Source organism: Astatotilapia calliptera, unplaced genomic scaffold, assembly GCF_900246225.1.
Source record: "Astatotilapia calliptera unplaced genomic scaffold, fAstCal1.2 U_scaffold_6, whole genome shotgun sequence".
NCBI lineage: Eukaryota > Metazoa > Chordata > Actinopteri > Cichliformes > Cichlidae > Astatotilapia > Astatotilapia calliptera.
In genome coordinates, this window is record NW_020535800.1 from 12,309 (window position 1) to 25,826 (window position 13,518).

Genomic DNA, 13,518 nt, shown 5'->3' on the forward strand with positions numbered 1-13,518 from the left:
GAGAATTATCAAAGTATAGAAATTACAGGTATAAACTCGCAGGTGATCTGTTATTTACAGGCTGTTACGTGTAGTTGGTGTACAGAAGTCTGAGGTAACATTGCTATTCTGTAAAAACAATGAATTTTTAGACAAAACTTAAATGTCATATTCTAACTAAAGAATAAAAACTTCTCTCCCTGGCTAAAACAAATCTGTTGTACATATCTGATAGAAAACTGAAAGCTTCAGTATTATTTCTTCTTTCCCTGGTTTTGTCTAAGACTGTACTCAAAGATGAGCTTCATGCTGTTCGGGTGGTGTCGTACCTGAGTGGAGGAGAAGCCTCCGTAATAGTTCTGCTGCCCAGTCAGCCACCTGATAATACCAGAGGCATATCCTAGATCCTCAGCAGTCGGGGAGGCACTGAGTTTGGCCAACAGCACATAAGAACTGATCTCCACTGACAGGGAGGCTGATGTTTCTGCTGCTGTCTGAGACCAGTAGAGGAAACCTCCTACAAACACAATAACAGTCACAGTGATGCTAATGAAGCCTGAATGATGTCCTGCTAAAGGATGACTCACCTTCCCTCACTGCAACTGTGTCTAAGTGCTGCAGAAGGTGAGCTCGGGTCTCCACGTCTCCTGCCAGAGTGAACACATAGGCCAGCAGAGCTGTAGTGTAGGTGTTGCTCAGGTCACTGAGAGACTCCTTGAGACAAGCCAGGCTCTGGATCATCACAGGATCCTTTAAAAGATCACAACAAAGAACTTTAATGGACAAACAGAAATCTTCTTTCATTAAATCCAGTGTGAGAAGAATAGGAGGCAGAGTTCCTGATTCAGTCACTCAAAACATCAACGTGATAATAGAAAACACAGCAATTAGAGGAAAGTACAGATCAAGCAAAGACTGGAGCAATCTTCTAGTAGTATTTACAATATAAAGAACATATTGAAAAAACACTGTACAGGTTGGGTGGTGATATCAGTCCTTGCTGGTGAGAGTTCAGGTATGTGGATGACACCTGGGTGAAAATCAATTCTCAGGACGTTCCACAATTCACGGATCACATTAACTCAGTGGACCGACACTTTAAATTCACCAGGGAGGATATGAAAAGTGTCAGGTTAGTCTTCTTAGACTGTGAGATTTCCACAGGTCACCTACAGGCCAGCCTCTCTTTTCCAAACATGAGTGATTTCTCAATCAGATAGATTGATTTTTTAAATTATTTTGTTGTTTCAGCAACATTAAATTTAAAAACTGTACTTCTGAGTTAAAATATATATTTATAATTTTAATAAATGACAAATTAAAAAGGCATGACATTTTTTTGTATCGTAAAAATATCGAACCGTGAGACCAAAGTATTGAACCGAACCGAACCGTGAATTTTGTGTATTGTTGCACCCCTAATATATATATATATTAGGGGTGCAACGATACTCGTATCGATATTGAACCGTTCGATACAGTGCTTTCGGTTCGGTACGCATATGTATCGAACAATACAAAATAAATTTTTAATTTGTTTTATCAACTTTCCTTCTGATGATGCTGTCTGTGTTGAGCGCTCAGTGGATCTGCGCTCGACAGTGCAGCCTAGGCGGAGTAGTCGAAGCAGATTCACTGAGCGCAAGCGCAGGGCAAGCTAGCGAGACAGAAGTTAAGCTCTCCTTGCAACATGGCAAATTAAACCTCCCCCACCCTCATTCAGATCTGGCGTTTGGAACTATTTTGGTTTTCATGTGACGTATGACCCTGAAGGTAAGCGCGTCATGGACTAAAGTAAAACAGTATGTTGGATGTGCCACGCAATGCTCAATTACATGGGTGGGAGCTAGTGTGTTAGCGCAGTTAGCTCGTTAACGTGTTGGCCGTCCAGCCCCATGCACGGGCGATCCGCGGTAGCTCGTTAACGGAGATTTGCCGTGTTGTGGCGTTAACGTCATTTCAACGAGATTTACGCTGACAGCACTAGTGGGAACACAACAAATATGACTGCACATTTAAACCGACATCATCCTAGTGCAAAGACAAGTGGAAGCAGACAAAAACAACAAGCACGGATGCTACAAACTTTACCCGAGTCATTTAGACAGCCGTTAGCACATGATTCTTTTTATGGGGACCTGATATGTTTAATATGCTGCTGAGAATATAGCCCAGAAGAAGCGTATAGTATAGCTTTTATTTTGGAAAGAGCCATTTCTCTGTAATAAACTCTCTTTTCCAAAGATGAGTGATTCCTCAATCAGATACAGGGCTCGCAAAATCGCCTGCCCGACGTCCCGGGGCTAGCGATTTTTCCAGTCGGGCTACCAAAATCTATCTCTGCCCTGCCCGTCGGGCTATCGTAGGAAGGAAAAATATATGTCAATGCTTTTGCATTCTTTCGGAAATGTAGCTGGGTAATTATGTCATTGGCATCGGTGAGCCACTGCCAATATGTGACATATTGAAATCGCGTTTGAATTTGCGCTTGTTTTTTGCTTTCACTTTGCAATCGCGTGAACTGTGTATAGAGAGCGACAGCACTGATTGGTGAGTGATGATCATTTGCGCACCAATTCCTCTGACGTTGTCTTATCAATCGTTAGCTTACTATGCAAACATGACAAGTGAAATCTCCCGCAGCAAGCTTAAACATGTGAGAGGTTGATCGCGCAGAGAATCGCTGAGCGTTATGTGAGTGCGTGTGAAAAAGCAGCAGGATATATATTGTAGCGGGTCAGGGCTGTTCGGGGTTCTGTTTGTACAGTTATGTTTTGTTTATGTTGCCATAGTGACGGGTGACGCCCTCTCGCTGCGACGGTGTGTCCTTCCGGGGTCAGAGGGCGCCCTGTGTGTTGTTGTTGTTGCTGTGCTGTTGCCGCGCTGAGCAGTTAGCTAGCGGCAGTGTTCTTCTGCAGATGTCAATAAACGGCTGTGCTCCCTGGCTAGCTCACGGGAAGCAAGACCAAACGATACCTCCGTCTCCTCCTTGTCTGAGCTCGCCACATTGGTGTCAGAAGTGGGATGATGGTGGCACCCCATGTTCTGACCCGAGTGACTTTTCCCCCGCCGGTCGTGACTGGCCGGTGCGCCAAAGGAAGGCACCTGGACATTTGCAGGACTTTGTGTGGGGTAATGGGGTCGTCGGGGACGACTGACCCCTTAGGTGGGGGCTATGTAGCGGGTCAGGGCTGTTCGGGGTTCTGTTTTGTTTATGTTGCCATAGTGACGGGTGACGCCCTCTCGCTGCGACGGTGTGTCCTTCCGGGGTCAGAGGGCGCCCTGTGTGTTGTTGTTGTTGTTGCTGTGCGGTTGCCGCGCTGAGCAGTTAGCTAGTGGCAGTGTTCTTCTGCAGATGTCAATAAACGGCTGTGCTCCCTGGCTAGCTCACGGGAAGCAAGACCAAACGACACCTCCGTCTCCTCCTTGTCTGAGCTCGCCACAATATTTTAGTTCTGCTGAGCCAAATAAGAGAGGTCAGGGTGAAGAAGTGACAGCCAAAGAAAAGCTTACCACAAAACGGAAAAGTTATGACAAATCAGACTATAAGGCAAAAAGAAAGTGCAGCTTTATGGTTTCATGGACAAAAGAATTTCTGTGGCTGCAATATGACAAGCGAAATAACCGGGGCTGCACATAAGTGGTCCGCAGGTGCGCATTCGCTGTCAAAATAAAAAACGGGCACAAGATAAGAAGTTGCAACGCGTGTTTGCATACATAAGATTTTCAGGAGGAGGACAGACATTTGTTTAGAACTCTTAAAGATGTCGAAGAAGCAAGCTCCTTTAAGCAATTACTGTGATGTTCCTCCACCTCCAAAGAAATGTCAGAAGGAGTCCGAACCACAAAAGAAGCACGTATTCTCGGAAAAGTAGTTGCAGGAGGCGAGCTGGCTTCAAACAAATGATGAACGCACAGAAATGTGGTGCGGAATGTGCCGTGAAAATTTAATAAATGACAAATTAAAAAGGCATGAACATTTTTTTTGTATCGAAAAAATATCGAACCGTGACACCAAAGTATCGAACCGAACCGAACCGTGAATTTTGTGTATTGTTGCACCCCTAATATATATATATATATGTATATATGTATATGCATACTGGCTCGGATGTCGCCCAGATCAATTACTGGAACAAGAAGGCATTGGAGGGCGTTGTTGGAATGCTACTGTACAAGTAACCCTGGCGGAAGGGGTTACATGAAGAGGATGAGGGACCTATGGATTCTTCGATACCCAGCATCCACATTGACGGCAAAACAACTAATAGCTCAGCGTTCCAACATTCGAAAGAAGGGTATTGCTCTCACAGCAAGAGATTGACGAGGTACAACACAAATGTGTATAGGAATTTCTTTTACTTATGTATTAATCACATTATTTTATTGTATGATGCCTTGGTGCCACTGCATTTTAACATGTCTGACACCCATACTGTAAGACAAATGGTGGGGGTGTAGTAAGGAAGTTGGGGGAAGCAGACAACTCCACAGGAAGAGTCTTTTGTCTCTTTGTGAACCTTAAAGTGTGAAACAGCTGTGTACTGCCTTTTGTTCCTGGAGAAGGTATTTAACTGAGAGCCATGCTGGGCTCAGGGAGACTCTGCTGACCTGCCCCGCGGTCATGTAGGCTCTCCACAAGCTTGGTTTTCTGTTCTTTGTGTGTTTGGATTAAAGATTGTTAGCTACCGCTCACCGCTCGTCTGCAGGCTTTATTTAAATGGAAAACTTCCACAACAAATGCCATGGGAGCCAGGAGGGGAGGAAGAGGGGGTCAGGGGGGAGATGTCATCACCTCCACTCGAGATTTGTACCAAGCCCCAAGTGCTATAGTGCGAGAGGAACTGACCTGAAAGATAGGATCATGGCAAAACTTGAAACCTAGATCCCCCGTATCTGGTTACCAAGATGTGAAGATCTGCTAGATGTTGTAAATGCGATACCTACAGCCTTGATTTTCGAGACTAACAAGCTGATCTACACTACGGCAGCAGTGATCAGAGAGCTGCTTGGCTACAGGTTGAACAGCCACAAGAAGGAGACTAGTTATATCTCTCTTGCAAACCTGATTCCTCCCTCCCACCTTCTTCCCTTACAGAATGTCTATCCGAGTTAAAATCCTGGTTTACCTCTAATTTTCTAAAGCTCAATGAGGATAAAACTGAGATCCTCCTTATTGGCACCAAATCCAACCTTTTGAAGGTGAACCATTTCTCACTCACCATCGATAACTCCACAGTTTTCCCTTCTCCTCAGGTTAAGAGCCTTGGTGTCATCCTAGACAGTTCACTTTCCTATAAATCTCACATCAATAATCTCACCCGTTCTGCCTACTTCCATCTACGTAACATTAACAGATTGCTTCCTTCTCTTTCCACCCAGTCTACGTCCATTCTTGTCCACAGTCTTGTTACCTCCCGTATTGACTACTGCAGTTCTCTTTTGCATGGTCTCCCCCAAAAATCCCTCCATAAGCTTCAACTGGTTCAGAACTCTGCTGCTGCACTTCGTTCTTCTTCTTCTATCCAGCTTGCTGTACCTTCCTTCCGCCTCACCACCATGGGAAGCAGAGCTTTCAACTGCTCTGCTCCCAGGCTGTGGAGCTCTCTGCCCCCAGAAATAAGAAACATTGGTTCTCTACCCCAGTTTAAATCCCAACTCAAAACTCATCAGTTCAAATCTGCATATTCACTGTGAATCCACTGTTTGTTAATTTTATCTTGTGCTTTTATTTTATTGTTCTTATTCTGCCATTGTTTTACCAAGCATTTTATCCTATTGTAAAGTGTCCTTGGGTGACTTGAAAGGCGCTCATAAATAAAATTTATTATTATTATTATTACTAGAGGCTAAGATCAAGGAGGGAGGATAGCTAACTATCGGAGCTGCAGAAAAGTGTGACAAAGACAGTGCCCAAGAAGTATAGCAAGCTGTCCAAGGAAACTGCCAAGCAATGACTAACAGCCTTGGCCAGCACCTTGCCATACACCAGTATGGCTCCCACCTACTGGCAGAAGAAGCTGACTGCACTCCATGAGCGTCTGGCAGCACAAATGAACAAGCGGTTAGGTGACGAGAGACACCCAGAATGGTTAACTGTAGGCCCGACAGTCCTGAAGGAATCTGTCCCATCCAGCTAGGCCAGACAATCTTGAAGGGATCGGTCCCATCGGTCCCATTCAACTACCGACCAATAACCTGCCTCAGTACCACATGGAAGCTCCTGTCAGGCATCATAGCGACTAAGATGAACAGGCACATGTTCCTGTGCCCCACTCATTGGCAAGAATACTAGAGGTGCAAAACACCAGCTACTGGTAACAATCAGCCGAGACTGCCTGGATTGATTACAAGAAGGCCTATAACTCGATGCGCCACAGCTGGATCCTGGAATGCCTAGACCTGTACAAGCTCAACAGGACTCTAAGAGCCTTCCTCAAGAACTCAATGGGGATGTGGCATACAACACTAGAGGCCAACTTCAAGCCCATAGCACAAGTCACCATCTATCAAGGAGATCCTCTGTCCCTATGGATACTGACTACGGAATGAAGCAGTTGTCAGCCATCTCCTGTACATGGATGACACCAAGCTGTATGTCAAGAGTGAACGAGACATCGATTCACTGATCCACACCACCAGGATATACAGCAATGACATTGGAATGTCATTTGGACTGGAGAAATGTAGTCGGATGACAACAAAGAGAGTAAAGGTAGGCAGAACTGAGGGAATCTAACTAAGGCAACATTGCAGACATAGAGGACAGCTACAAGTACTTGGAGATCCAACAGGCAAATGAGAACCACAAAGAGGCTGCTGGGAAAGCTGCTACCACCAAGTACCTGCAGAGGGTCATGCAAATCCTGAGGAGTCAGCTGAACGGTAAGAACAAGATCCGGCCTATCAAAAAACCTACGCCCTGCCTGTCATCAGGTACCCTGCTGGAATAATAAGCTGGCAAAAGAAGGAGATAGAAGTCACTGACATCAAGACAAGAAAGTTCCTGACCATGCATGGAGGGTTTCACCCTAAGGAAAGAAGAAAATGTAGTGAAGTGATTTTAAAATGTAAACTTTGTTTTAAATCATGTATGTGTAAGTCAGATTGATAGAGTGAGGATGATAAGGTGTGGATGTCACAATGGGAGAGGCCAGATGCATCCACAAGGAGAGGGGGAAAAAGGGGTGAACAGATATAAAGGTTAGCCAAGAAGAAATATAAGGTTCTTCCCTTTGTCCCCTGCATGATGAACAGTTAGATCTCAAGTGAAAATTTCAGCAAAGACGCCAGAGAGGTAAACCGCTCAGCCCAAAATGTGAACCTGCAAATTGGTTTTGCATTTTTTGTTTTTCTCTCTGCTTTAATTTGCCATGTTGGATTATGGACTCAAGAAGATTTGGATTTCCATACAGTAAGGATCAAAGAAATAACTCCAGATTCCTATTTTCTACAACCTTTCTCTTCACAGAGATCAGAACAAAGTCAGCATTAGCTGAGAGCAGGTTAATTAGATAAGTAATTTGATTCCGTTTTATTATTAATTGATTGTGCTTTTGATTTGCTCATGCTAAACTGGGTGAATAAAATATCCTGCATTCTAAAAGTCTAATTTATAGATATTTCCAGTTTTTAACCCTTCATGAAATTGTAAAGCTAAAAACCCAAGTATTAATCTACATTAGTATGAAAAGCTCTTACAGTTTATTCCAACTCTTTAAATGTAACCGAGCCTTGGGCTTATCTATCCAAGCCACTAAATTAAGCCCAGTTATACCAAATGCACGGGTCTAGAGCAGCGGTCCCATACCTTTTTTGCGCCACGGACCGGTTTATGCCCGACAATATTTTCACGGACCGGCCTTCAAGGTGTCGCGGATAAATCCAACAAAATAAAACTAATACCGGTTTATTCATAACACACGTGAAAAGACCCAGGAAAACCGAGTTAACGATGAAAACGATAAAATAACGCTGAAAACCGATAAAAACCCTGAAAACCATACATTTCACACCTGAGCCTCTACTCTCGCGGCCCGGTACCAAACGACTCACTCCGATGCCCGGGGGTTGGGGACCGCTGGTCTAGAGGGAAGTTATACCAAGTGCACTGGTCAAAGGCGAAGATATATCAAGTCCACTGGTCTAGAGGGAAGATATACCAAGTGCACTGGTCTAGAGGGAAGATATACCAAGTGCATTGGTCAAAGGCGAAGTTATACCAAGTGCACTGGTCAAAGGCGAAGTTATACCAAGTGTACTGGTCAAAGGGGAAGTTATACCAAGTGCACTGGTCAAAGGCGAAGATATATCAAGTCCACTGGTCTAGAGGGAAGATATACCAAGTCCACTGGTCAAAGGCGAAGTTATACCAAGTGCATTGGTCTAGAGGGAAGATATACCAAGTGCACTGGTCAAAGGGGAAGATATACCAAGTGCACTGGTCAAAGGGGAAGATATACCAAGTGCACTGGTCTAGAGGGAAGATATACCAAGTGCACTGGTCAAAGGGGAAGATATACCAAGTCCACTGGTCAAAGGGGAAGATATACCAAGTGCATTGGTCTAGAGGGAAGATATACCAAGTGCACTGGTCAAAGGGGAAGATATACCAAGTGCACTCGTCTAAAGGTGAAGTTATACCAAGTGCACTGGTCAAAGGGGAAGATATACCAAGTGCATTGGTCTAGAGCGAAGATATACCAAGTGCACTGGTCAAAGGGGAAGATATGCCAAGTGCATTGGTCTAGAGGGAAGATATACCAAGTGCACTGGTCAAAGGGGAAGATATACCAAGTGCACTGGTCTAGAGGGAAGATATACCAAGTGCACTGGTCAAAGGGCGAAGATATACCAAGTGCACTGGTCAAAGGGGAAGATATACCAAGTGCACTGGTCAAAGGGGGAAGATATACCAAGTGCACTGGTCAAAGGGGAAGATATACCAAGTGCACTGGTCTAGAGGGAAGTTATACAAAGTGCACTGGTCAAGGGTGAAGTTATGCCAAGTGCACTGGTCTAGAGAGAAGTGGCCAATGAACACCAGGCCTACAAGGCTGCTTAGGTCCCCTGTTTTTATCAGAGACATGCAGGGTAGATATTTCGACACCAGAGGCAGTTAGAAGTGAGAGAGTCTCCTCACCCATTACCCTCCACCTACGTTCTTTACTGCTTCCTGAGTAAAACCCATAGGATCAGAGATTAGGACTTTTTAGACAGAGAGCTGATCCAGACTTTATTAGTGTGCTGGTTCCACAGGTCAACACATCATGGCACACTCAGACCCCAAATTGTTTACCAGTGCTTGTTTTTGTTTTTGTGACTAAAATTTATGGAATTTTTAACAATTGTGTCATCAATGGCACTTCAGCCTTTATTTTGTCAGGAAAATTTAAGGAGTACATGGGAAAAATGGGAATGGGTGGAATGAGACAGAAAATTGTTTTTGTTGGAGCCAACCGAGGCACCTGCAACAAGTCAGTAGCTGTGCACAAAAGAAAAAAATACTTTAAAAATTGATAAAACTCAAATATTTGCCGGTATTTTTGTCTGGACCCCTTTAGTCAAGATAAGATAGTTATTTGATTTTGACAAGTTTATTCTGGCATCTTTTCACACTTCCACACACTTACCCTTCTCAGAATGGCACAGGCATCACTAACAATGATCATGACTTGCATTGTTGACACTGAAGCTGCTTTAATATCTTGATGCATACTCCATATAAAAATGCCAATAGAAATAACAAAGGTGAGCTGTGTCATCTGGTGATGTTGGCTGGTAGTGGGCAGTGTTGGTCAAGTTACTTGAAAAAAGTAATCAGTAACTAATTACTGATTACTTCCCCACAAAAGTTTAGGTTTTTTTTTTCGCTGTAAAAAGAAGTTTTCTTCCCACACAGTGAACAGCGGACACTAATGTTTTCATCACCTTTTACGGAATCAAACTCAAAGTAAGGTCAGTACTTCCACGCTTTAAACGCTGCACGCTCATACTCTCTCCCACACTCGATATATTATCCATTGTTGATCTGCACACAGCTACTCACATGTTGGGATGTATTCATTTCCAAGAAGGCAGCAGTAACGTACGCACTGAGAGTCACTTCATCAGATATACCACCCTGTCAACAGAAGACATCATAGACACTTTATCATCAATGCACCAACATTCAGGGATATGAAGTCATGAAAATGATTTTCAGCTGCATGTGGTTTTAGTATCATGAATGTCTTCATGCATGTTCAAACATCCAGCTAAAGAGATGAGCAGGAAGTTGATTTTGTTCATCTGGACATTGTATTTCCAGTGAGATGGATGTTTCTTCACCTCGGGTTTCCCCAACCTTATAAACAGTTTGTGTAGTCATCTACTAATCAGAAGGTTGGTGGTTTGATTCCCAGCTGCTCCAGCCTGCATGCCAAATATTTGTGGGCAAGATACTAATCCCAAGTTGGTCTCTAGTGCATACTTTGTATTTTGTATAAATATGTGTGAATGCTACATAGAAAGCAGTGCTGGTGTGAATGGAACAAGATGTATAGAAATTATTTCTTAAATAAAATAATAGAATATACTGGTGTGAGCTATTACGGTATTTAGTACAGTGTTTCCCGTGTTTGCATGACAATAGTAACAAAATTTGTTAAAGTTCGTCCACACTGGAGGCTGTTTCCACAGTCTAACAGCGAAGAACTGCAGGTTGGTAAATGGTAATGGTCTGCATTTGTATAGCGCTTTTCTAGTCCATAGGACCCCAAAGCGCTTTACACTACATTCAGTCATTCACCCATGCACACACACATTCACACACTGGCGATAGCAAGCTACATTGTAGCCACAGCTGCCCTGGGGCGCACTGACAGAGGCGAGGCTGCCGGACACTGGCGCCACCGGGCCCTCTGACCACCACCAGTAGGCAAACACGGGGTTAGTATCTTGCCCAAGGATATTTGGCATGCAGCCAGGATGCAGCCTGGGATCAAACCACCGACCTTCTGATTAGTGGCTGACCTGCTCTGCCACCTGAGCTACAGCCATCCCCAAGGTTACCTTCATTCCGTTGTGGAAGAGTTTCCCAGACTTTTCAAAACAGCCATTTTCTTGTTGTTTATGTTGCAGCCAGGTCTTAGACTCTTCGATCTTCCTGGGATCAATAAAGATGAAAGACTGAGCTTTGGCAAAACTTCTTACCACAAACGCAGTCAGCCTGACAGAACGAAAACAACACTTACACGTCTTACAATGATGGGAATGTTTGGCTGTGAGGTCACATTAAGAGAAAGAAATACTGATCATTTTGAAAATAAACTTGAAATTTCAAGGTTAAATTTGAAAATGTATTTTGAGACAAAAGCAGAAATGTGGATATCACAGCTATTTCAGGACAAACTGCCACGGTTACTTTCCCCTCTGAATTAGTGAAATCGTACTTCAGACTCAGTTTTAGTAACAAGGAAGGAACTGATGTCATTGTAGCAATAAAAACAGCGTGGCAGTAAGTACAAGTACACTGAAAAGCAGAAAGTGGTGCAGAAAGCTGCATGTGGTTAGATTTTGTTAAGGTTCAAATATTGAGGAAGGAGAGTACAATATATACATACGTCAAATCAAAACCACAATGACTTTTAACACAGTTTCAAAGAACATTGTCTTCTATCTTCATGGCCGGTATTTCCTCCGGTCAACCTTTTGACTTCCCGTTCAGCCATCCATCCTGCCAGACACCGTTCCTCATTTTCAGAGACAACAAGAAACGGTTCCTCTTTTGCAGAGCCAATTTCGCAGTTACAACCAGACATGACTAACCTCTCACCTATAAATGAGTCTAACTAATGTGTGTGTGTATGTGTTGACCTTACATGCTCTCTCATCTCACCCGTTGCACTTCTGACCTTTTACCAGAACAGAGGCTCATCCTTAGGTACAATAACCTAACTGAAACTATATGTACTATGTTGAATAAATGTTTTAATCAAGAACCTCTACTAAAAGCTTAATAAAAGAATATAAAAGTATTACAAACAATTTGAATAACCTAGTAATTCAAATAGCTTCGTCTACCCTGCTCCTCAGAATAACTTAGACTCTGCTTTCACTTCTGCAAACTCTCTGCAACTTCCTGTCAGCCTGCAACTTAGTCTTTCTGAAAGACACACACACTGTTTAAACCTCTGAATGCAATATCAGTGCTGCAGATTATATTATTAATGCAATGGTAATGATGATGATTATTTACCAATAGCAGTAAAATAATTTCCCTACTCCACACTCCCTCTCTCGACCTCTGGAACACCAGAGGTCGCAATACATTGTGTCCTCGCTCTGACCCTCTCTAGCCGTCCTTTTGGCTCAGCGAATCAGAGAACAACCTCATGTCATCTAAGTGGTCCAGTAATAAACACCAGCTCCCATTTGAGAACACTCCATGCATAAGATTAGGTTTTTCTCAGTCCCTCTATTGTGGTCCACCAGGCCTCGGGCCTCCAGCATCCTCACCCCCCTGTGGTCGCCAAGATCTTCTGCAAAGGAAACAAAACACCTTTTCCTGCACCTCCCTAACTTATCCTATTTGGGACTCTGTAATCAAAAGCCGTATCCTAATTATCTTCTTGACCTATAGACTTGTATTTATATATATTCTTCAACGGTACTCATCATTTTAAAACTCTTAAAGCGCTGCTTTCACGTCCGGTTGCTCGCTCTATTTTCCCTTATCTGATCATCAACATCCTGTACACAAACTGTCGCTGCTGCAAGTGCCTCTACTCTAATCTTAAGTCACCTTTTTAACAAGAAAATCATTATAAGCGCCTATTCTACTAAAAGCTCCAAAAGAAAACAACCACTTTAATCAATTAAGTTTAAGCATATAAGCAATTACTCCTGCATACATTTCATCATAGCTAAATGCTGCCTTGAAACAACTCCTGTGTGTTAACACTAACTTCATTTTAACCCCACATTTCCTATGTTATAACCTGTTTTTTAATATAGCCTTTTTATTTCATTTTGCTCCTTTTAATGTAACAATACCTTCTAATTCTAGTTTATCAGACTGAACCAAAATATATGCTTTCCTTCCTTTGGTCCTTCTTTAAGTTCAGTTAAAAGCTAAATTAATTTGAGGCCTTTTGCCTGGAATCAATACTGTCATGTGTGTTTATGGACTCTGTGTCTGTAAGCGTGTGCAATCCTTCAAAAACTCATATCATCCTCACAGTAGATTGGCCAATCATAGCGCTAGCCAAAGGCTCGTGACCCTCAAGAGACGAATTGAGCCACAACTCCTTTAAAGGCACAAAATGCAATATGTATAAAAAAATCATTTCTATTTATAAGCTCTCCCCTTTATCCTAAAAATAAATCTATGTAATATCTGTATGTGTAAGCATACATTATAACCACTTCTTCTAGAAACCAAAAAAGAAATCAAACCTGTCTAGAACCTTCACTAGTTTTCCCCAAAGCACATCTTTTTGTCAACGTGTCCCACAGTTTCCCTCTAAGATTTGTACACAGCTTTAAAACACCGGCATT

At 43.0% G+C, this 13,518-nt stretch overlaps 1 protein-coding gene across 1 annotated transcript in view; it reads right to left on the bottom strand.

Moving 5' to 3' along the window:
• Positions 1–233: 233 nt before the first annotated feature.
• LOC113018310 (alpha-2-macroglobulin-like) overlaps positions 234–13,518 on the bottom strand; it is a 53,458-nt gene continuing 40,173 nt past the window's right edge. The window contains exons 13-16 of the mRNA XM_026161366.1: positions 11,032–11,188; positions 10,028–10,102; positions 567–729; positions 234–496 (exon numbers count right to left, since the gene is read on the bottom strand). Of these exons, the coding sequence (XP_026017151.1) occupies positions 234–496; positions 567–729; positions 10,028–10,102; positions 11,032–11,188 (658 nt within the window). The remainder of the gene's footprint in view (positions 497–566; positions 730–10,027; positions 10,103–11,031; positions 11,189–13,518) is intronic.